Source organism: Corythoichthys intestinalis, chromosome 3 (genome assembly GCF_030265065.1).
Source record: "Corythoichthys intestinalis isolate RoL2023-P3 chromosome 3, ASM3026506v1, whole genome shotgun sequence".
In the NCBI taxonomy this organism is placed as follows: domain Eukaryota; kingdom Metazoa; phylum Chordata; class Actinopteri; order Syngnathiformes; family Syngnathidae; genus Corythoichthys; species Corythoichthys intestinalis.
The window spans coordinates 11,357,974-11,381,851 of NC_080397.1; the positions used below are offsets into that span (position 1 = coordinate 11,357,974).

Genomic DNA, 23,878 nt, shown 5'->3' on the forward strand with positions numbered 1-23,878 from the left:
CGTTTAAGAACGAGACCTCGTGAACGTTTGAGGTGGGGGGTCAGCCTGTTAGTGCTCAGTGCTCATACTCCGCACACCATCGGACATGGTTCCAGTAATCCATGTGCTTTGTTGACACGTCTTCAGCAAACTGTTTGCGGGCTTTCTTCTGTTCCGTCTTCAGAAGAGGCCTCCTCCTGGGGTGACAGCGATGCACACCAACTTGATGTAGGGTGCCGCGTATGGTCTGAGCACAAACAGGCTGACCCCCCACCTCTTCAATTTCTGCAGCAATGATGACAGCACCCCTGTAACGAGTCACATGACATTTTGGAGGAAAAATGACAAGCAGTACTCAATTTGGACATTTAGGGATGTACGTAGTTTCTAAGGGATGTACTCACTTTTGTTGCCAGGGGTTTAGATATTAATGGCTATATTTTGAGTTATTTTGAGGGGGGAATAAATTAATTCTATTATATAAGCTGCACACCGACTACTTTTCATTGTGTCATTTTGTCACTGTTGTCCCATGAAAAGATATACTTAAATATCTGCAGAAATGCGAGGGGTGTACTCACTTTTGTGATACACTGTATTCACTTGACCGCACTGTAGTAAAAGCTGGCAGCGATGAGCAGCCTCGACAATGATTGACACACAACCCCCATATTACGTTGGGTCAAATGTGGTGTGAGTCGCTTGTGTATGAGGTTACTGCGTGTCACTGGAAATCAGTTTGAACTTCCGTCTTCATCACCTTCTGAAAGAATGAAGCAGGTTAAACTAGGATGCGTAAAAATAACTTTCACAAACACGACAACTGTTGCCACAAATTATTTTTTTAAATGATATATGGTATTTACTGTTTAACATTTTAGCTGGGAAAAAAAGTGCCACTGACAATGCTAGACGTCCAGTCATTCTTCTGCTGTGAATTGAAACGAGTTTGTCACATGTAGACATCCAATCGGATGTAGCCATCCATTTGGAGATGGAGGGTGACGTTTCTACTTCAAATGGACTGGACGTCTATCACCGTCAATGGCAGCCAATGAGTTAAAAAAATATATGTAAAGCATTTGAGGCATATATAAGTACTGTACATAAAAATAGTACTGTACTGATAGAAAAAAAAAACTAATAGACAATTTAAAAAAACAACAAAAAATAAAATCTTAAAATATATATTTTTTTAAATCATAAGATGGTTTTTAAAGTGGTAAATATAGTAAATATATTTTAAATGTGTTATATTTTTATTTAATTGATAAATAAATAGGATAAAGGTAAAATGAAGGACAAATAGCATGTCAGTAGTATCAACATCAGTCAGCTGCTGAAAACAAACAAGTCTGCTGGCGGGTCTTCGTCACCTTGGCAAGTCGCGACCTAGATCTTGTTAACAGGGCGCCGCGGCCGGGCGAGCGGGCGGAGCAAGCCCCATTCGCCATCTTCCTATTGGTTGATGACCCAGCGCTTCCTCGGGAAGCAAACGGACCTTCTTCAGGTATTCCAGTGACTGTCAGCTGGAGGTAAGACACATTTTTACTAGGATTACTACGTAACTACATCAGTGTTTCATTGTTTTCAAGCACAAAGCAGATGTTTGTAAATATCTCATTGGGATTTGTTACCTCATTAATCAGTATGCTTTTATTGAAGACTACAGAAATAAGAGAATGTTTACATGTTTCCCCTAAAAAAAAAAAAAGATCTTAAAACTTAGTTTTTCTAATTAAAGAACATTGAAAAATCATTTTTAAAATGTTGATGTTGGCAAGTATCAACTTAATTATTAAACTTGTTCATCAGTGTGCTTTTATTGAAGATCAGAGATTTTTTTTTCTTTTTAGATAAAATGAACTTAAATATTGAAAATTAAAATAAATGAGAGATTTTCTCCCCTCTCTCTTAAACTTAAATTTTTTTTAACACATTAAAATATAATTGGGAGAAAAAAATGATTTTTTTTAACCCCTTGATGCCTGAATCTGCATTTAACCAATACATGTTTTTGCATTGGAGGGATACATAAATACATTAAAAAAAATATTGATTAAAAAAATACTCATTGTAGGAAATTAAATTGAAAATGCAGCTAAAAATTGAATAAATAAAATTACATTTCAAAAATAAAAAAAATGCATTTGTTAATAAATTACACCTTTTTATTTTATGTATTTTCCCCAAAATATATTTTCTTTATTTTAAGATTATTATCATTAATTAATGTTTATATTTTCATGTTATTTTCATTTTTTATTTTTATTTTTTTATTTTAGACCTTTTCCAATTTTTAGAAGTGTTTTTCTTTCTTCTTGTTATTATTTTCCTTTACCAGTACCTATGTATCCCACCCAATGCTTTTTGATGTATATTTGTACTTTGTACCAAAGTATATGTACAGTATAGTCATTTACAGAGTATGTACAGTCGTTGTGGTAGTAGTAGTAGTCAGAGGTGGGTATAAACGCGTTACATTTACTCCGTTACATTACTTAAGTAACGTTTTGAGAAAAAATGTACTTCTACGAGTAGTTTTACGAAGAGATACTTTTAACTTTTACTTCAGTAGATTTGTGTAAAAGAAACGCGACTCTTACTCTGCTACCTTGGGCTACACTAGTCGTTACATTTTTCCTCTTTATTCAGCATATTAGATTTTACTTTGTTTTTTGTTTTTTTGTTTGCCAGAGACGCCAACAGTGGCTCTACCAGTTTCACCAATGGGATGTTGCAACAATAATCACATGACTCGATATTACCAATCTTGCTTGCACTCAAGCTTGCCGTTCTATGATCATGCCAGTCAATCGAGGTGTCTTTAAAGCACCGTAAAAAATTAAGTATTTGACACAGCCGTCAGCATGTCTCGGTAGTGAGGTTTTTAATATTCGATTCAGTTTTATTTGGCACAGACTGACCACGGAAAACCGGAGATATGATCCTTTTAGTTTCATATTAGGAAATGTTTTCTTCACTAGAGGGCACTCATGCTATTTTGACGAGTAATGCTTAATTTCTGTAGATTTTTTTCTCTCACTGGAATTCAATGTTTTTTTGTTGTTGTGTTTCTTTGGCTTGATGTGGTTATGTAATATGTTATAGTACAGTACAATAATAACAGTTCATATAATTAACTTTGTGCTGAGGAAATAATAACATTGTTTAAATAAAAAAAAACAACAACAAAAAAAACATCTTAAGCAGTCACTCAAAATGTTACTTATTACTTGATTATTCTTTTCACCAAATGCTTTTGTACTTGGTTTCATTTTCTGGATGACTACTTTTACTTGAGTAATATTATTTTGAATTAACGCTACTCTTACATGAGTACATTTTTAGGGTTCTCAACTCACCTCTGGTAGTAGTTGGTAAAAAAAAAAAAAAAAAAGATTTACATGTATATCAAATCCATTAACGGTGCTAGGCGTCGAATCCATGTTGACTGAGAAAAAGATCATCTTTATTGTTCCATGGAGAAAATTCATTTTCACAGTCTGTTATCACCAACATTAATGCAAAGCCACATCACTTCATAGAAAACGACTTCTAAGAAAGACAATTAATAGTAATAATAATTACATTAGCCCCTCTCAGTCAAAATGGATTGGACGTTTAGCCCAATCAATGGCAGCCAATGAGTTAATGAACAGATATTTTACTCACACTCACATTTAGTCTGACCTGTGTGCGGGTGGGTGCGTGTGTGTAGGGGTGTGTGTGTGTCTGTGTGTTCATGCGGGTGCTTGCGTGTTTTGTTTTCTACCACAGTGAACTTTGCTCTATTTTCAAACAACTTAAGTAAGAGCATCAGAGTTGGCAACAATGAGTTAATATTAATCCTTTTCCCCAAAAAAATGGCGAATGAAAGAGGACTTTATTGTCAATCATTTTGAGCCTTTTAACCAATAAAATAAAAAATGATTACTTCACAGAAAAATATTACTTTATTCTCCCAAGATTCTATTCAATTGATTTAGTAACAAAAATAGATAAAAAGATTAACACAAAAAAGTAATCTTTTCATTTCTGGTCATATTTTTAATTTTAGTTGTATATTATGTTTAATTTCTTTTAATGTCTTTCCATTTTTATTTCTTGTTACCTGCATTTAACTTGAACCTGTTTTCTAATCTGCCCTGTGGATGGCATCAGGTTTCTGTTTTGGCACTGTCAAGACACAATTCACGCGGCGAGCTGATTCGCAATCATTTATTAGGTTAAAGGTCAAATGAAAGACAAAAATGTGCGTGCAAAGCGTGTCTCAACGTCGTCTGCCGGTCAGTCCAGAGATTTCCTCAGCAACGGGGTCAGAGTTGAAATGAGAGTGCTATAAATGAGCGTTGGGCTCTTCAACACCATTTTTGTCTGTGCAGGAGCATCTCAGAGAAGATGGCCTACGCGTTCACTAACGGGCTCGCGGGCATAGAAGGACACCTCGTCGACAGGTACACAGATGCATACCTGTCAAGTTGTACGGTTCCGGCGTAATTTGTACAAGTGAGCACTGTTTTTAAATGTGTACGCCGTACGTTCAAAATCTGTACGTTTTTTGTGCATTACATTTTTTTTCTTCGGATTTTGTCACCGTTTCGGCAACGAGACGATGTGCGTTACTGCGTTGGTTGGATGACACGAGAAAAGTCAGAGACACCAAGAGAGAAGAGCGGGAGTGGGAAGGAGGGAAGACTGTTGTGATGCTGTTGCAAACACGATGCTAGGCTAGGTGGCTCCAATATTTCCTGACTGTAGCCGACAGCCCACTTGATGCTACACTAGATATCACATGCATATAGAACTACGTGACGAAATGACAGACTCTGCGGCGTTAGTAAACAGCTGCCATTTTAAAGCAGTAGACTTCTCAGAAAGGCTCTGTTGTAGTGAACCTTCCTAGCGAACCTAAGTGACTTTTTACCTAAAATACTTCTAAATCGGCAAAATCTTGACTTGAATCTATCTTTAAATGATGAAACAGTTTTAAAACTTTCACATGTTGAAAGTAGACAGAGGGTAACTAATGCAAAAACGAGAGCAATTTTAACAACTTTTGGTTGATTCACAACATTAAATGACTTCCAAACATAGCAAAAGTTGCTATGTTTGGTTTTTTTTGTTTTTTTTTTGTTTTTTTTGTTTGTTTGGGGTTTTTTTTGAAAAAATGAAAAAAAAAAAAAAACATGAAAGGTAAGACCAGTTACTTTGCCAAGTAACTAATTACTCTTACATTCAGGTAACTGAGTTACTAAATCAATTACTTTTTGTAAGAGGTCATTTGAAAGTGTAATTAATGACTTTTTAAAAGTAAGATTAAAAACACTGGTCATAAAGATGCATCCTGCAGAATCAAAAGTGATGTAAGCGGAGGTTTTATTCTGCCAATTTGTTGCCGAACACAATTTCCCTGCAACTATTGCTGATCACTTTTCAGAAGTAGCAAAAGAAATGTTCCCTGACTCAAAGATTGCATCGGTAAGTTAATTTTATCAAATGACCTTTTTAATTTATAATTGGCCTCACGAACGAATGATCTTCAAGTCAAACTGTATTGCAAGCTGAAGTGCCATGAAGTGCAGCCATCAAAAGACATGATAGAAATTGCCAAAAGTGCTACATACAATTATAATAAAAGTCACTGTTAAATTCTAGTAATCATGTAGCTGAAGATAATGATTGTTCTTTGATCGCACCAGGTTACACGTGACAATATTACCACTAAATTCATATTATTTAAAAAATTGAGTTTTATTTTTGTTTCATATTGCACGCTATATAAAACGTTGTAAGATTAATCACCAATTTGTAAGGCCATACGTCACTATTTGTAAGATTGCCAACGGCCTCGGGTTGACAGGTATGCAGATGCACACACATTCCCAGTTGATGTTTACTGTGAAACTAAACATAGAAACGAATGTCATGTTGCCAATTTGCTGGTTTGACAAAATAACAAGGAAACAGTGAATTAAAAAAAAAAAAACTCCATATTTTCCTGAAAATGCAAGCCAAGATATTAAGATTTTTTTATATATTGATGTATTTGAGCTAGAGCTGTCAAAATTAACGCGTTAACGCGCGGTAATTAATTTTTTAAATTAATCACGTTAAAATATTTGACGCAATTAACGCACATGTCCCGCTCAGACAGTATTCTGCCTTTTGGTAAGTTTTACAGCAAGGCTTTTTGTGCTAACAGCGAACTCTTGTGGTCGCTTTGCGACATGGTTTATTGGTTTTCTCCTCTCGTTCAATATGGCTGCAAGACGTCTCTGTTGTGCTTATATGATCCTTGGACAAGATTTGTCCGTAAGTATGGTTGTTGTAAAGAATGTACATATTATGTTAATAAGCGAAATGTTATATTTTTTGTATGAGACGCTTTTTGTTTATGTTTAGTTAACCTGTATAGCGTGCTAAGCTAATGTTGTTGCTAATGCAATGCTTGTGTACTTTTTTTTGTAGTTTTAAAGGGGACAATGGTTTGAGACCAATTTATTAATAAATCAGATGAAAAAGGAAGAAGTCTGATTATTAAGGCGTCGTTCACTAGCTGTCTAGCGTTGGAAAAAGTAGACGCTTCGGAGTGAGGACAGCATAGACAGATTTGAATGACAGTAGATTGAAATGCCCACTACAGTCCTTATGTACCGTATGTTGAATGTATATATATATATCCATCTTGTGTCTTATCTTTCCATTCCAACAATTTTACAGAATATATATATAATTCACAGAAAAATATGGCATATTTTATAGATGGTTTGAATTGCGATTAATTGCGATTAATTACGATTAATTAATTTTTGAGCTGTAATTAACTCGATTAAAATTTTTAATCGTTTGACAGCCCTAATTTGAGCTAAATTTCTTAAATAAATCTGTACATTTGTATTACTATACTGAAAGAAAAACGACAGAATATTCTGCAAGACATCATTTTTCCCACCGGTATTTAAAAAGAAATTTAGCTTAGAAATTGAGATGAAGCATAGTGTGAATATCAAGTCATAAAAAAAAACAACAGTTTAATAGGAAAAGTAGAATTTTATCTTGAGTAATAATTCTAGAAAATCAATTTTTAAAAAATCTCATTAGGAAAAATATTGTTATAACTCTAAATGAATTCACACTTAAGATTCATATATTTAGAATATTTATTCTTATATAATATAGATTTATATATATACATCATAGATATATGATATATATACAGTATATCAGACTTCATAATGGTATTGATGGGTCAGATCGTTCATGCACTGCACCTCGCCTTCAAGTAGGGGGCCGCCCACATCAAGAGGAGCTATTCACAAACACAAGCACGCAGCGATCGAATGCCGGATTTCTATTGAAAAAGTACGAAAGCTGTACCGCATACAAACAGGAAGGATTGTCTCAGGAGTCATTTGTTAGAGGACTCAAGGTAATTATTACATTTTTCGTACCATGCATGCATTTTGAAACGTTGTGAAAAAAATCAATGGGAGAAATTAGCCGCTAGTGCATTGGCATCATAGTTCGCAATATTTATGCAAAATAAATGCTAACTGCGCGTTTTTTTGCTTTTAACTCAGAATCGAGACAGCATGTAGAGGTCTGTAATTTGTATCATAAGTTCTCTTCAACTGTGAGGGACGGAATCTAATACAAAAAAAAAAAACAAAATCACGTTGTAGGATTTTTAAATAATAAATTTGTATTTAATTGCATGAAATAAGTATTTGATACATCACAAAAATCGAACTTAATATTTGGTACAGAAACCTTTGTTTGCTATTACAGATACCAAACATTTCCTGTAGACCTTGACAAGGTTTGCAAACACTGCAGCAGGGATTTTGGCCCATTCCTCTATGCAGATCTTCTCCAGAGCCTTCAGGTGTCGGGGCTGCTGCCGGGCAACACGGACTTTCAGCTCCCTCCATAGATTTTCTATCGGGTTCAGCTCTGGTGACTGGCTAGGCCACTCCAGGACCTTAAGATGTTTCTTACGGAGCCACTCTTTAGTTGCCTTGGCTTTGTGCTTTGGGTCGTTGTCATGCTGGAAGACCCAGCCACGACCCATCTTCAGGGCTCTCACTGAAGGAAGGAGGTCGTCTGCCAAGATCTGGCGATACATAGCCCGATCCATCCTCCCCTCAATACGGTGCAGTCGTCCCGTACCCTTGGCAGAGAAGCAGCCCCAAAAAATGATGTTTCCTCCTCCATGTTTCACGGTTTGGATGGTGTTGTTGAGGTTGTACTCATCCTTCTTTTTCCTCCAAACACGACGAGCCGAGTTTGGACCAAAAAGTTCAATTTTGGTCTCATCCGACCACATGACCTTCTTCCATTGCTCCTCTGGATCATCCAGATGGTCAATGGAAAACTTCAGACGTGTCTGGACATACACTGGCTTCAGCTTCACCTTGCGTGCGCTGTAGGATTTTAATCCATGACGGCGTAATGTGTTTCCGATGGTTTTCTTCGAGACTGTGGTTCCAGCTCACTTCAGGTCATTGACCAGGTCCTGCCGTGTAGTTCTGGGCTGATCCCTCACCTTCCTCATGATCAGTGATGCCCCACGAGGTGAGATCTTGCATGGAGCCCCAGAACGAGGCAGACTGACCGTCAACTTGAACTTCTTCCATTTTCTAATAATTGCTCCAACAGTTGTTACCTTCTCACCAAGCTGCTTGCTTATTTTCCTGTAGCCATCCCTGTAGCCCATCCCAGCCTTGTGCAGGTCCATTATTTTATCCCTGATGTCCTTACACAGCTCTTTGGTCTTGGCCATTGTGGAGAGGTTGGAGTTTGTTTGTTTGAGCATGTGAACAGGTGTCTTTTATACAGGTAACAAGTTCAAACAGGTGCAGTTACTTCCGGTTATGAGTAGAGAACAGGAGGGGTTCTTAAAAAAGTACTAAGAGCCGAAATATTTACCAGTTGGTAATGTATCAAATACTTATTTCATGCAGTTAAATACACATTTATTATTTACAAATTATACAATGTGATTTTCTGGATTTTTGGATTAGATTGCGTCCCTCACAGTTGAAGAGAACTTATGATACAAATTACAGACCTCTACATGCAAGTGGGAAAACCAGCAAAATCGGCAGTGTATCAAATACTTGTTCTCCCCACTGTATATAAATATAAGTCATTATATATAATAATTGTTCGACAATGCAAGAATGTAGAAAAACTATTGATCGCACTTTAGGGTCATTTTTAGGAGGTGTATAAAAACAATATATGAAAATAAAAACGAGAAATTCCCTCAACGTTGCCGTTAATTTATATATAAAAAGGTCAACCCTGAATATTTACGCGTATTGACCACTGGGTGGCAGCATTTTGCAGAGAAGGACTAGCATAGTAATACTTATGCACGAACTTTTGACGTCTCTTTTTACATGCAACAAAAAGAATGTAAGTGTCATTAACCTGATGGTTTGGCTGAAGAAAAAAATAGGGAAAATGTGACTATGTTGTGAAAATAGAAAGAAACAATTTCATGGAAAAGAAGATATTTAAATCCAGAACAAAGATTTTTTTTTCATATTGATGAGTTACACATTGAGTATCCACTCTTCGCAGGAAGGACGCACAATGGAGCGGACCCCCAACTGCACTGCAACAGCCACAAGCAGGTAACCATCACATTTTTTTTCTCACACAAACAAACAAACTAAAAAAGAAGCACCTGCGTGGTTACTGTAATTGACAATTTTCTGATATGATCATGTAACTTAAATCATATCAGAAATAAACAACTTAACTAACTTACATTGTGTTAATGTATTGTACGTTTTCAAAAGTGACATTTGTTTCAGATTTACAAAAAAAAAAAAGTGCAGTTTTGTGTGTCTGAGGGTGTGTGCACGCGCGTGTGTTTTAATGCTGTCGATACGCGGTCACAGAATAACAATGAATTTTGCAACTACAGCAAATTGGCTTGTCAATCATAAAGTTGTGAACAACCCCAAACTTTGTGATGAATTTGCCCTCAGGCGGCACACTTCACTTGATGAGTAAAGTATTCAGTCAGGTTGGGCCAGCAAATTACAGTTAGATCTATATAGGAGCACAGTGCAAAAAAGAAATCAATCAAATGTGACATCAAGAAACATTGTAATAAATCCAAATTGTATTAATTCGTTAACTAAAACTGAAATATATAATACTGAATGGAAAAACAAATGACTGCTTTATTTTGGACATATACCAGAAAAAAGCAATTAAGAAAAATAAATAAAGACAAAAAGCATTTTTTTTTTTGTCAAAACCAATAAAACACTTTAGAGAACAACAAGATAATAACAATGATAATAACAGAATTTACTCAATATGCCCAAAAGGAAGTAGGATTAAATTGTCCATCCTCGTTTCTCCCGCTTATCTGAGGTGGTGTCCCGGGGGCAGCGGGTTCAGCAGGGAAGCCCAGACTTCTCTCTTATAAATATATAAAATATTGAAGTAAATATGTTTTTTTTTTTTTTTAAATGATATTGAAGTTTTAGTATATTTAATATACACCCACTATACATATTATTTAATTATGGCAGTGGTGCTTCTCCATACAATATCTCCACACTATTTTCTACTGTTTGTGGGAATTTTTTTTTTCAGTTTTTGTTTTTCAGTTTTTTATTTATTTATTTTTTATTTTTTTGAAGGGAGAAAAAAAAAGACAATCTAAAAAAAAAAAAAAACAGTCAGGTTCAACCCTTTGATTACTGAATTTACATTTATACAAATATACATAAAGCATCAGAGAAATACATAAAACAGCATTTAAAAATATTTTTTTCAATTTAATTTATATATATAACTATAAAATACAAAATGATAAAGAATAATTTTAACATTAAATTGTAGTAAATTAGGAAAATTAATTTAAAATACATAAAATAAATAAAAATGAAATACCTTATAAATTCTATATAATAAATAAATAAATAAATTTTGTTTGGAAATTTCACCCCAAAATTATTATTATTATTTTTTTCTTTTATATATTTATTTATTTATGAATTTAAAAAAATTTTTTTAAATCATATTTTAAATCATGATGGGACTACATATGCACATAATATAAATACATACAAATATAAAGATTTTCTTTAAAAATCAAATAAATGATTTTTGTTAATATGAAAAATACATTTTATTTTTTTATTTTTTAAAATAAAATACATAATTTTAATGTAATATTTTTTTTAATTTTTAATATTATTCCTAAAACTAAATAATTTTCCATTCATACTGATTTATTTTTAAAGTATGTTAATCATTTTTTAAAATTTGGGATTTTTCTATTTTTGCTGTATTTTTCAATTTCATTTTTTATATTTAGTGTTTTTTTTAATACTATATTTGATGTATTTATGGATTGCTCCAATGCTTTATGCATGTTTGTTAACTATATATTCAAGCTTTAAGGGGTTAACCCTGACAAATATTTTGAGAAAAAAGATCCTTCATGTGTTCATCTCCACATTTTATTTGATTTAATATTTTTTTCAATTATTATTTTACTTTGAATTACTATGAACGATGACATGATTTTTTTCCCTATTTCTCTATCAGTATTCTGAAGCCAAGCCTCACTAATCCTACCAAACACGCTTGTGTCTTCCATAAAAACACACCAAAGTGAGGCCAATTATATGAATGTTTGTTTTGCGCAAACATTATGTTTTTGGAGCTCGGAAAACCTGCCTGGCAGGTACATGCACAAGTACTTCGGCCCGTGTCGTGTCATGTAACGCGGAGAAAGGCGGGGCCTCCCGGGCTGGTACCTTCGCTCGCCCCGGGCCGGCTCCCTCACTCAGGACGCGACGTCTCCTGTGCGACTAGTCAGCATGGCGGGTCACTGCAACTGCCCCTGTTGCCCCCCAGAGCCTCCCTCCGTGGCGCTGAGGCCCCGGGGCACGGACGGTGCCGCCCTGGCCCCGGCCGAGGGCCTGTGGACCACCTGCAGAGATGAGCCGGTCCGCTTGAGGATGGAGGAATCGGGGCCCGCCGCCGACACCCCCATCACCGTGCACCAGATGTTCCTGGAGACGGTCCAGAACTTCGGGGGGTGCCCGGCCATGGCCTACAAGAAGGACGGCCAGTGGGAGATCGTCACGTGGACGCGCTACTACCAGTTCTGCAGGGCGGCGGCCAAGAGCTTCATCAAGGTTGACCCTCACCTTCTTCTTTGAACTTGATGTTTTACACAAAGTTTCAGTTTTATACTTCATCTTGCTGCGGTTGACGGCGATAGATGTCCAATCCATTTGAACTGGGAGGGCTGGCAGTGAATGTTAATATTTTTGTGCCATTGACAGCACTAGATGTCCAATCCATTTTGACTGAGAGGGCTGGCAGCTATTGTTTGCTGCAAGTCACAGTCAACATGGACTGGACATTTAAGCTAGATGCGAAGTTAATGAGGAAAAAGTTTTTATATCAGCTTAAACTAATAACTAACATCTTTGAAACTGTACAGGGAAGAATCTTGTAAATACTGGTATTCAGAATTGGATACAATGTGGAAAATATAAAAGACTAGCATTACGGCCCGGCGTTGCCAGGCAACTACTTGTGCTGGGTTGTTGGGGTCAAGGTTTGTTAAATCGACACATAAGAAATATCGAAATCAGGACTTCCCCATGATTTTTTGTTTTTTTTTTAAATGAGCATTTTCCATGCTTTTTTTTTTTTTTAAGTTTCAAATTAATTTCCCAAACTAAATGGAGGCCTAAAGAGATCAAACCTATCTAAGAACACTCCCAGACACAAGTACAATAGTGTAGGATAGCGTCAAAATCTGCTCAGCCGTTTCGGCATCCATGAAAACAATAACACACAAACACCCCCATAGACAAACTCCCCTTTATAGAAATTAATATATCCAGCCGAAATGAATCCCTTATGATTTAAAAATTGTACATTTAAAAAAAAAAATCCAGTTTAGGAGTACTCAGAGCCACCACTCACAGCAAACTGCGACATTGCAATCGCAAGAGATGTGTTTTTGCCTAAAAGATGGCACTGTCGCCTCCACAATCAGTCATTTTTTATGCTAATTTTTGGACTTTCGAAAGAATTTTCCACACTATATGGAGGCCTACGGAGATCAAGCCCATCTAAGAGCACTTCCCGACACATAAAGTACAACTGTGTAAAATTTTGTCAAAATCTGCCCAGCTGTTTCGTAGTCCATAAGGAATGAACACACACAGACAAAGTATAGATAAAAAGTTGCAATTTTATTTTTTTAATCATTAAATGTGAAAAAAGTAGAACTTGAGAGAGCAGACCTCCGCTCAAGCAGCCAATATAAAGTTTCACCATATTTCTGATCTCTATGACCTTTAACTCTTTGTTGCTTCTTCTTATTTGACCTTATTTTGCTAAATATAATCACCTCTTTCATTTCATATTAAAAACACATCCTGCAAGTTTCTTTATAATCCCTGAATTCGATCTTGACCTACCCTGCAATTCCTTTTCTGACCTCTATAACCTTTGACCTGATGACCCCCAGATTACTTTTTCCTTTTTTTTTTTAAACAATGTTTATCAATTCTTGAACAATGCAAATTAACATACAAATATACATACTTAGACTCACACATACGTACATACAAAATAACCAAACATAACTCCAGGTGTTAAAAAAGATTACAGAAATATTGCAAACATTGTGCATACATGAACAGTTTTGATTGCCTTATAACTTGTAGAATGTTTCATTGTCACAATATGTTTGAACTCATTGCAGAATGCAGCAAAACATGGCTTCCTTCCAATAAATTTACTGTGAATATGAAATTTGCCCATAATAATCATCAACTCAATTAGATATACGGCATCAGATTTAATTGTCTTCAAATAAACCAAACAATACCTTCTTCCAAAATAAAAGAAATCCCTTATCACAAACCTAGAAAAGTTGAAACAAAAAGATCTGATGAATGGCAGTGCCAAAATAAATGTACAACAGACTCTTGGGCTGCAGGGCAGAAGGTACAGCTTACATCAATGTTCTTATTGAACCTTTTTGCAAGAAAATATCCAGATAAATTCTGTAAATTATTTAAAAGAAACATTTTTTGTTTGTAATTTGGCAAAAATCCAGATTTTCTTCCATGGAATGTCGTCCACATATCTAGACCAAAAGGCAATCACTAGAGGTAATGAAGTAATGTCTTTTTGAAAAAGTTTCCTTATTTTGTTCTTGGCCTGATTTTTGGAGAGACAATCTTTACCTACTGTACATCAGCGCATGTTGGAGATAACAAGGACAATTTCCTAGCATCAAGTCTCGACTGGGATTTAAATAACATACAGTGTTAAGAAAAAGTATCTGAACCTTTTGGAATTTCTCACATTTCTGCATAAAATCACCATCAAATGCGATCTGATCTTTGTCAAAATCGCACAGATGAAAAAAGTGTCTGCTTTAACTAACACCACCCAAATATTTATAGGTTTTCATATTTTAATGCGGATAGTGTGCAAACAATGGCAGAAGAGTGAAAAATTAGTCAGTGAACCATTACATTTAATATTTTGTGCCCCACCCCTTCAGCAGCATTACCCTCAACCAGACGCTTCCTGTAGCTGCAGATCAGTCCGGCACATCGATCAGGACTAATCTTGGCCCATTCTTCTTTACAAAACTGCTCTAGTTCAGTCAGATTCCTGGGATGCCTGGCATGAATCGCTGTCTTAGGTCATGCCACAGCATCTCAATGGTGTTCAAGTCTTGACTTTGACTTGACCTCTCCAGAACGTGTATTTTGTTCTTCTGAAAACATTCTTAAGTTGATTTACTTCTGTGTTTTGGATCATTGTCTTGTTGCAGCATCCATTCTCTTTCTAGTTTCAACTGTCTGACATATGGCCTCAGGTTTTCCTGCAAAACATCCTGATAACCTTTCGAATTCATTCTTCCATTAATGAGTGCATGTTGTTCAGGCCCTGAGGCAGCAAACAGCTCCAAATCATGATGCTCCCTCCACCATCCGTCATGGTGGGGATGAGGTTTTTATGTTGGTGAGCTGTTCCATTTTTTTCCCACACATGACGTTGTGTGCTACTGCCAAACAATTCAACTTTGTTTTCATCAGTCCACAAAATATTTTGCCAAAACTTCTGTGGAGTGTCCAAGTGCCTTTTTGCGAACATTAAACGAGCAACAAAGTTTTTTTTAGACAGCAGTGGCTTCTTCCGTGGAGTCCTCCCATGAACACCATTGTTGGCCATAGTTTTACAAATAGTTGATGTGTGCAGAGATATTGGACTGTGCCAGTGATTTCTGTAAGTCTTCAGCAGACACTCCAGGGTTCTTTTTTTTTTACCTCCTTGAGTATTCTGCGCTGAACTCTTGGCGTCATCTTTGGTGGACGGCCACTACTTGGGAGAGAAGCAACAGTGCCAAACTCTCTCCATTTGTAGACAACTTCTCTGACTGACGATTGGTGAATATCCAGACCTTTAGAGATGGTTTTGTATCCTTTCCCAGCTTTATATAAATCAACAATCCTTGATCGCAGGTCTTCAGATAGCTCTTTTGACCGAGCCATGATGCACATCAGTCTATGCTTCTCAAAAAGATATTTCTTACCAGGTGTGTGTTTTATAGTGGGCAGGGCAGCTTTAAACCACTTATCAGAGATTGGTCATACACCTGACTTAAAATGTTTGGTAAAAATTGGTTTCAACTGCTCTTTAAGTCTCCTTAGGCAGAGGGTTCACTTACTTATTTTCCCCCTTCTGTCATTGTTTGGATGTTATCCTCATTAAAATATGAAAACTTATGAATGTTTGGGTGGTTTTGTGAAAGCAGACACTGTATTTTCATCTGTGTGATTTTGACAAAGATCAGATTACATTTGATTGTGATTATATAAAGAAATGTGAGAAATTCCAAAAGGTTCAGATAGTTTTTCATACCACTGTAATATTTAGAAGGAGAATAATTATGTTTATAAATGAGAGACCATGTCATAAATGATGGGGAAAAAAATCATAGGGACCTTGTCAATGTTATAATCGCAAACTACAAAAAATGACCCCCATACTTGACAGAATATGCTGAGGAATGAAATCCCAAATAGAAGTGGGATTTATGAAAAGGTGTTTCATTGTTATTTTAAGAGAATTATTCAATGAGTAAAAATCTTTAAAAAAAATTTCAACCCACCATTTTCGTAAGTATTCATTACAACAGCTTTCTTCAAGTAATGTGTCTTGTTTTTCCATAGAAAAGTAAAGACCAACTTGTCCATTTCTTTCAACAATTTATTATCCAAGTAAAGAGCAATTGCTGCATATACAAGATGTTAAATCCCTTCTGCCTTACTTAGCAACATTTTATTTATTTAATAGGGATAGTGCACATTGATGAACATCTATTAGACACATCCAAAAATGCTAATTTACATCCGGTCCCTAGGCAGGTAACACAAAGAAACAAAAAGACAAAAAAGAACAAAATGTTACAGTAAAACAGCACGGCACAATAGATAACTAAGAACTTAAAAGTCAGTGGTTGCAGGACTGGTTTACTTTCAACCATTGATTGAGCTGAGTTTCGAAGGTTCGTATTGTAGGACACTCCCTGATGGCGAGTGGTAAACTGTTCCAGATTTTACTGGCCATTATAGAGAGAGAATTGTGACTGAAGGCTGTTTTTCTGATTGGGACCTCACAGTCCCCTCTAGAGGAGGCCCTGGTCCTTCATGTATTTACACCTGCCTGTTGCCAACATGTAATGCAATATTAAATGTGTGATAAAATCATTGAGTGTAGAAACATTCTAGCAGCCTCAAGTGTTATGAAAGATCTCATTTGTTTAAAATTGTTCAGGTTGAATTTCACTTAAGAAATTCTTTTAATATGGCTTTTAAAAGACAGTGTGGAATCAAGTGTCACTCCAAGGTACTGAATTCGGAGACAATTTGTAGTTCCTGTCCTCCCAACAAAACACCTGAATGTTTGATGTCCAGAGGTTTCTTTGTAAACATCATACAGTTTTACAGTGTATCACAAAAGTGTAGTAGTTGTGTTCAGTAGAAGACAAGATTTGTAGAGCCAATCATTTATAGGAACCATAGCTAATGTGAGAGCAGAAGCTGCGTCTTGAGTATTTTTTTTACACTAGTGAAGATGACAGCATCATCAGCGTACATTTGAAATTCAACGTTTACACATGAATTTGGCAAGTCATTAATATACAAAGAAAATATCATTGGGCCAAGTGTTGACCCCTGAGGCAGACCAACAGGGACATCTAGAAATGTTGATTTTACACTCTTAATGGAGACACTCTGTCTCCTGAAATCTAAATAAGATTTTATCCACTGAATTGCATCCAATGAAAAATGAAAATGGGTTAATTTAGACAGAAGAATTTCATGAGTTACGGTGTCAAAAGCTTTTTTCAGATCAAGAAATGCACCAACTCAAGGTTTGGTGTCCAACATGCGTTTGATCTTTTCTAAAAAAAGACAGTGTGCAAAATCTGGAATGATTTTCACGGAAACCTAATTGCATTGGATGCATAAGAGAACTTTCTTTATTTGGATGTTCATTTATAATTTTTGCTACCCATCTCTCAGCGACTTTAGACATCACGGGAGGATACTCATTGGCTGATAGTTGGCTATATTTAAACTGTCAACCGATTTGAAGATCAGGGTCGACGCAGCCATTTTCCAAGATGATGGGACAACTTTGTAGGACTGTTGATCGTCAAAATATAAAATTTGAACTCATTTCAGAATCCAGAAAAACATCCCTCCAATAAAATTATTCCTGTGAATATGACATTTGGCCATAATAATCATTAAATCAATTAGATATACAGCATCAGCAGGTTGTGTTCAGATAAGCCAAACAATGCCTTCTTCCAAGATTAAAGAAATCCCTTATCAATGTAACCTCTCACAAACCTAGAAAAGTTAAACCAAAAAGATCTGACTAATGTCAGTGCCAAAATACATGTAAAACAGACTCGTGGGCTGCAGAACAGAAGGGATGTTCAATGTTCTTATTGAACTTTTTCGCAATAAAATATCTAGTTGGATAAAATCTGTGTATTATTTTAAAAGGACCTACTTTAGTTTTGTATGTGATTTAATACCGGTTTGGCAAAATCCAGATTTTCATCCATGGAATGTCCTCCACATACAGTATCTAGACCAAAAGGAGGTAAAGAAGTAATGTCTTTTTGAAAAAGTGTCCTTATTTTGTTCTTGGCCTGAATTTTGAGGGACAGTCTTTACCTACATGAGCGCATGTTGGAGATAACAAGGACAATTTCCTAACATCAAGTTTCGACTGGGATTTAAATAACATACATACCCCAGAAGGTATAGCACCAAAAACATTGGTATAATCCCTTTGAGAAATTGGAATGGCATACTTTGTTAGAAATTCTTGATAGGATAAAAGAATTCCATCTTTATTGAACAATTGATCAACCCAAACAATGTTATTACTAAACCATTGTTCAAAAAAATAGTCTTGTTGGCGAATTGGATTGGACGCCTATCGCTGTTAACTGCAGTGAAACCTAATCACTCAATGCTAGGCAGGGGTGAAAGTGGGCCGGAATGGGCCTCAACTTAGTTCTGGCATGAGATTTGAGGCCGGAACACCGTTCTGGCATACGGTGCTTTGATCCCGAAAATATGACGGCAACTGCCAAAACCCCATGTTTTAAAAAACCCCGCCATGCTGCCACACACACATCTCCAATAAGAACAATCTACTAACGTCAGATTTACATACACAAGTGTTAACAACAAGCCTCATAAAGAGCTTGTGTAGTGTAATCCGTTTCCACTGATATTTATTATGCATTTATCGCGTCGCCCTGGCAAAAAACAAAAATACTTGGACTCTGCTGTCCATTCAACTGGCTGACGTTCTGACATGTGATCAGAATAAATAGTTAGCTCTGATTGGTTCAAATGCACGTTTTTGTTTTGTTTTTTTGGGGGGGGGGGGGGGCAAAAAAATAGAGGGAAAAAACAAGCTGGTGGAATTAAAACTGATCAGATCTTTAAGACAAAGGAAAGGAGAGTTGATGAGGTTTATTTTAATGGGGAGGTTCAGAACATCTTCCATGTTAATGAGCACTTTCGACTTATTTTTGTTCATTAATGTAAGGCTACTTATTTATTTCCTTATATTAAAAAAAAAAAAAAAAAAAAAAAGTCAATGTTTGCTTTGTCTTCAAAATATATGGCGGAAAAAAAGGACAAGACTGAAAAGCAGTTTCTGCTCTTGCACTCCTCTTTAAAAGAAACTGCTGTATTTTAAGCCAAATCAACCATTGTTTTTGATAGAACAATATGTCTATATGCTGCCATAGCAGATTCATGGGAAATAAGCCCCTGAACTATTTTTAATATGTCCGTTTTACCCTGAAAAAACCCTGTTTACAGACATCGCGCAACCGCTTTTGTTTCAACCCAGCCATAAAACAAAGGTAATTATATTTATTATTCAAAATGTCTGTCGTTTTTAGCTTAGAATCATTAATTGATGTCTCACATTTCGTTTTTTTTTTTTTTTTTTTTTTTTTTTAAACGACTTTAGAAAATTATTCACTCGCATATTTTAAACAAATTACATCACAATTTAAAAAAATGGTGTCTGTAAAAAAGTCACGGATATCTACCTCATAACGATCGCTTAATTGGATTTTTTTTTTTTGTTACTGTCGCATTTTCTCCGATATGTAAGATGACAAATAATCGACTCAAACAAAGAAAAATTGAAAAAAGAAAAACGTTTAAAAGGATAAATATATGAAAAAGAAAATCTCAACTACTCCTTAATGTCTGCGATTTCTGCATCGCGACCCTTGTTATATTACCATGTTTCACCCATAAAATAAAATAAAAAAATCCAGCTGTGGCCATTCACAGCTGTGTCTTACCCGACACTCAGTGGTACATGCTACATGGAGTTTTTGGATTGAAACAAGGTAAGTACGCGATAATATCTCGTTAAAGTCATGGCGTCTGTAATTCTGCTCTCGCGTGCTCTCACCTCTAGATAGGGTTTTGCTGTTTAAAAAACTTTTAACATTTTTTTAAATGCCCTCCTGTTCAAAAATTTTCTTCCCCCAGAAAATTGAGATTTTAAGCTTTCCAATGATGTATCACACATGGATATCGGACAATTGTGAAAGTTGGCCAAATTGGGGGTCTCGGAGCGGAACTTCAAGTCACCTGAGTGTTTTCCGCCATATTCTATTTCACTATGCATAATGCAAGTCATTTGTGCTGATTTTCTGTTAATATGTGTCACTCATATCTTTAGTATTAAAAAATAAAAGTCAATGTTTACATTGTCTTCAATTTTAAAGTACATCCTATGATGTAGGATGAATAGTTAAAATTGAGGTTTTGCTTTTAGAGGAAATGAGGGAAACTAAAATTAAGATAGTTTTAGATGGAATTTGTAAATCAGTGAAAAAATACAATTTTGAATGGAAATCAGGTTCTCATGTATGCCTTGTTCCAACGTAAAGCTGTAGCCTAATGCATTTGTGAAACCTTTCATTCATTCATTTTCCGAGCCGCTTATCCTCACGAGGGTCGCAGGGGCGCTTGAACCAATCCCAGCTGACTGTAGGCAGTATGCGGGGTACACTCTGAATCGGTTGCCAGTCTATTGCAGGGCACAAAGTGACGAACAACAATTTGCGCACACAGTCATACCTATATGGAAAATTTACTGTAGAGTGTTCGATCAGCCTACCATGCATGTTTTTGGGATGTGGAGGGAAACCGGAGTACCCGGAGAAATCCCTCACAGGCACGGGGAGAACATGCAAACTCCACACAGGAAGGCCGGAGCCTGGGATTGAACCCTTGATCTCAGAAAGGTGAGGGGAATATGCTAACCACTGTGTGTGAAACTTGTTGTATTTTATTGTGTGTTATATTTATAACTGTGCCAAAAGCAGTTTTTGCATTTCAGTGGTTTTAGGAGGTTTAAGCCACCCACCCCCCCCAAAAAATAAATAAATAAATAAATAATTTTTTTTAAAGGGCTCCATGCCAAACTTTATAACAGGGAGTTCCGGCAAGAAATTCTAGCCATTTTCACTCTGATGCTAGGGTTTGACAATACATCGCGAGATTATATATCACAATACTTTCTTGCCCAAAAGGTTATCGATATGCTCCCACCAAGTATCAACATATTGTTTTAAAAAGGTGTCAGCGTTTTAAAAAAATAATAAAAAAGGAACCAACAGGTTGCTTGGAAAATCTTCCATTAGAACATTGTCTACGTTAGCTCACTGGCTGCCATTGACGACACCAGACATCCAGTTCATTTTGACTCGATTGGACCTCTAGCGCTGTCAATGGCACTGAGACCAGAGCTTTCACAACCAGTCTTTTATGGGCATTTACAGGTCACTTCCTGTTCGTTTTTGGCCATTTACAGATTATTTCCCGTTGACTTTGAGACACTTTCTATTCATCCGGCGACATTCTTCCTTTTCAATAACCCAAAATCAACAGAAAAAGACCTGTAAATGCCCCAAAATCAACAGGAAGCGCTCCGTAAGTCCCCCAAAAGGTCAAGAAAGTGACTGGAAATCAACAGGAAATGACGTGAAATGCCCCCAAATTGCCTGACATTGGCTGCCACTGAGGACCCTAGACGTCCAATCCGTTTGAAGTGGGAGGGATGGTAGCGAATGAACGAATGTTCATTCGCTGCCACCCTCCCACTTTAAATGGATTGGATGTCTACTCGTGATAACCTAATTCCAATTAACAGCAGATGAAAGAAAATCACTTTTTTTCTATTTATTTTTTATAGAATATCTTAGAATTGAATATATGAATTGGATGTCTATCGTCGTCAATGGCAGCCTATTGGCCCCAAGCCAACATGGATCACCCGCGCCAAAGGTCTCTGGGGAGAAACTAATACTGTACTTTGGGCGTGTGAAATCTCCCATCTTGTGTTACGGATCTCACGTTGTCTCGGAATGTAGGTCAAAGTGCGATCATTAAAAATGGATTTTTCTGTGCGTAGCTGGGCCTGGAGCGCTACCACGGGGTGGGCATCTTGGGCTTTAATTCCCCCGAGTGGTTCATCGCTGATCTGGGCTGCATCTTCGCCGGGTAAGAACAATGACTCGGCGTCTTTTTCGCCCGACTTGATGGTTATCTGTCATATCTGCTGCATACCTGGAGACGGCTGATGTGTATCGTTAAGATGACAGACGGAGATGACATGATTCTCATTTTTCAAGGTAGTTTATGTGCTTAAAGTAGTACTAAATAAGTTTTTGGGGAATGTGTCTTTAACCCCTTTGATGCCTGAATTTTGATAAACAACTGTAAATAAAAGCATGGGAGGAATACAGAAGGGCATCAAAATAGTATTCATACAAAATTCTAAATAATGTATAGAAAATTAATTTGAAAAAAAATCAGCTAAAAATATTAATATAAAAAAAAACCTGACAAGATAAAAAATAATAATATATACAAATGAATAGAAAAAAATTGATTAAGATACAGTGGTGTAAAAAAGTATCTGAACCTTCTGGAATTCCTCACATTTCTGCATAAAATCACCATCAAATGTGATTTGATCTTTGTCAAAATCACACAGATGAAAATACAGTGTTTGCTTTAACTAAAACCATCCAAACATTTATAGGTTTTCAAATTCTAATGAGGATAGTATGAAACAATGACAAAAGGGGGACATGTGAGTAAATGACCCATCACATTTAATATTTTGTGGCCTACCCTTTGCCACCAATAACTACAACCGGACACTTCCTGTAGCTCAGTGCTTCTCAATTATTTTCTGTCACGCCCCCCCCAAGCAAGACGTAAATGTTTCGCGCCCCCCCAAACTCTCCGCCGCCACTGTAAATAGTATTATTCGTCTATAAAATTACTATTATAAATACGCATCTGCCTAACATTGTGTCCTTTTTTTCTAATAAAGAAAAAAAGTAACAGATCAACTTATAATAAAGTATAACTTTATTAACATTGTTTTGTTTGTAACAGAGAAGACTTGACGTGCATCAATTTGCCTGAATTAAAAAACAAAAAAGTCACATTCAAACTGTAAAAATACACTCAAGGTATTTTTGACCATTTGATACAGAAAAATAAAATGTAATAAAATCCGTAAATAATAACAAATTCAAATTGATTAGAAACATTTACTCATGAGGACAATATGCCAAAAAATTTGACCGAAAAAACAAAAATGAATAAAGGAAAAAAAGAGTGTCCTTGGACAGAAGGACAGTTTTTATTTTTGCTGCTCACACTGAGTATTACCTCCTTTGCAATGGTGTGGAGTCATTATGCAATGAGCATGCTAACAATGCTCACTGGTTTACTGATATAACACTGACAAAGCAGGACTATTGTTGGCAATATTCGGCACGTTCTCGCTGAAAAACAATCAAGCGGCTTATCAATGAGATTGGGGTCGAATGTCTTTAAGTGGCGTCTTAATTGATTTGGCTTCTGGCAGTCCGCTATAATTATTTTCAGACACAGTAAACAGTAGTCTTTCCTCATCACCCCACTGTATTAAAAGTCAAAGCTAAAAGGCAAACGGCCCGAAAAAAGCGCATTCTCGGCGGCCGAGGTAGAACCGTAGGTGAGGGCGGTCGTCGTGACGATCCCAAGCCGAAAATGGCACTTCTCGGGCGGCGACGTGAGAACCGGACAAGACAGTGGGTCGCTGTGTGAGTGAGTCCGGTCGGAAAACGGCTTTCGAAAACGGCGGCGGCGCACTGCTCTTCATGTCTGTTTTCTGTGTGCTGAGTGCTCTTCCTTAGTTCAAAAATACTGCACGCACTCTGAAAATGAGAGCGCCACTGCCACCCACT

The 23,878-nt window shown here is 36.4% G+C and overlaps 1 protein-coding gene across 2 annotated transcripts in view; it reads left to right on the forward strand.

Annotated features, from left to right (window-relative positions):
• The first annotated feature begins 1,490 nt into the window (after positions 1-1,490).
• LOC130913372 (long-chain-fatty-acid--CoA ligase ACSBG2-like) overlaps positions 1,491-23,878 on the forward strand; it is a 40,065-nt gene continuing 17,677 nt past the window's right edge. Inside the window, exons 1-5 of one of the 2 annotated variants that reach the window (XM_057831950.1) lie at positions 1,491-1,514; positions 4,365-4,436; positions 9,571-9,623; positions 11,875-12,158; positions 22,045-22,133. In XM_057831950.1, the coding sequence (XP_057687933.1) occupies positions 4,381-4,436; positions 9,571-9,623; positions 11,875-12,158; positions 22,045-22,133 (482 nt within the window). In that variant the 5' untranslated portion in view covers positions 1,491-1,514; positions 4,365-4,380. Of the gene's footprint in view, positions 1,515-4,217; positions 4,298-4,364; positions 4,437-9,570; positions 9,624-11,874; positions 12,159-22,044; positions 22,134-23,878 lie in introns of those variants that run through there. The other variant, XM_057831948.1, reaches the window with a different exon arrangement.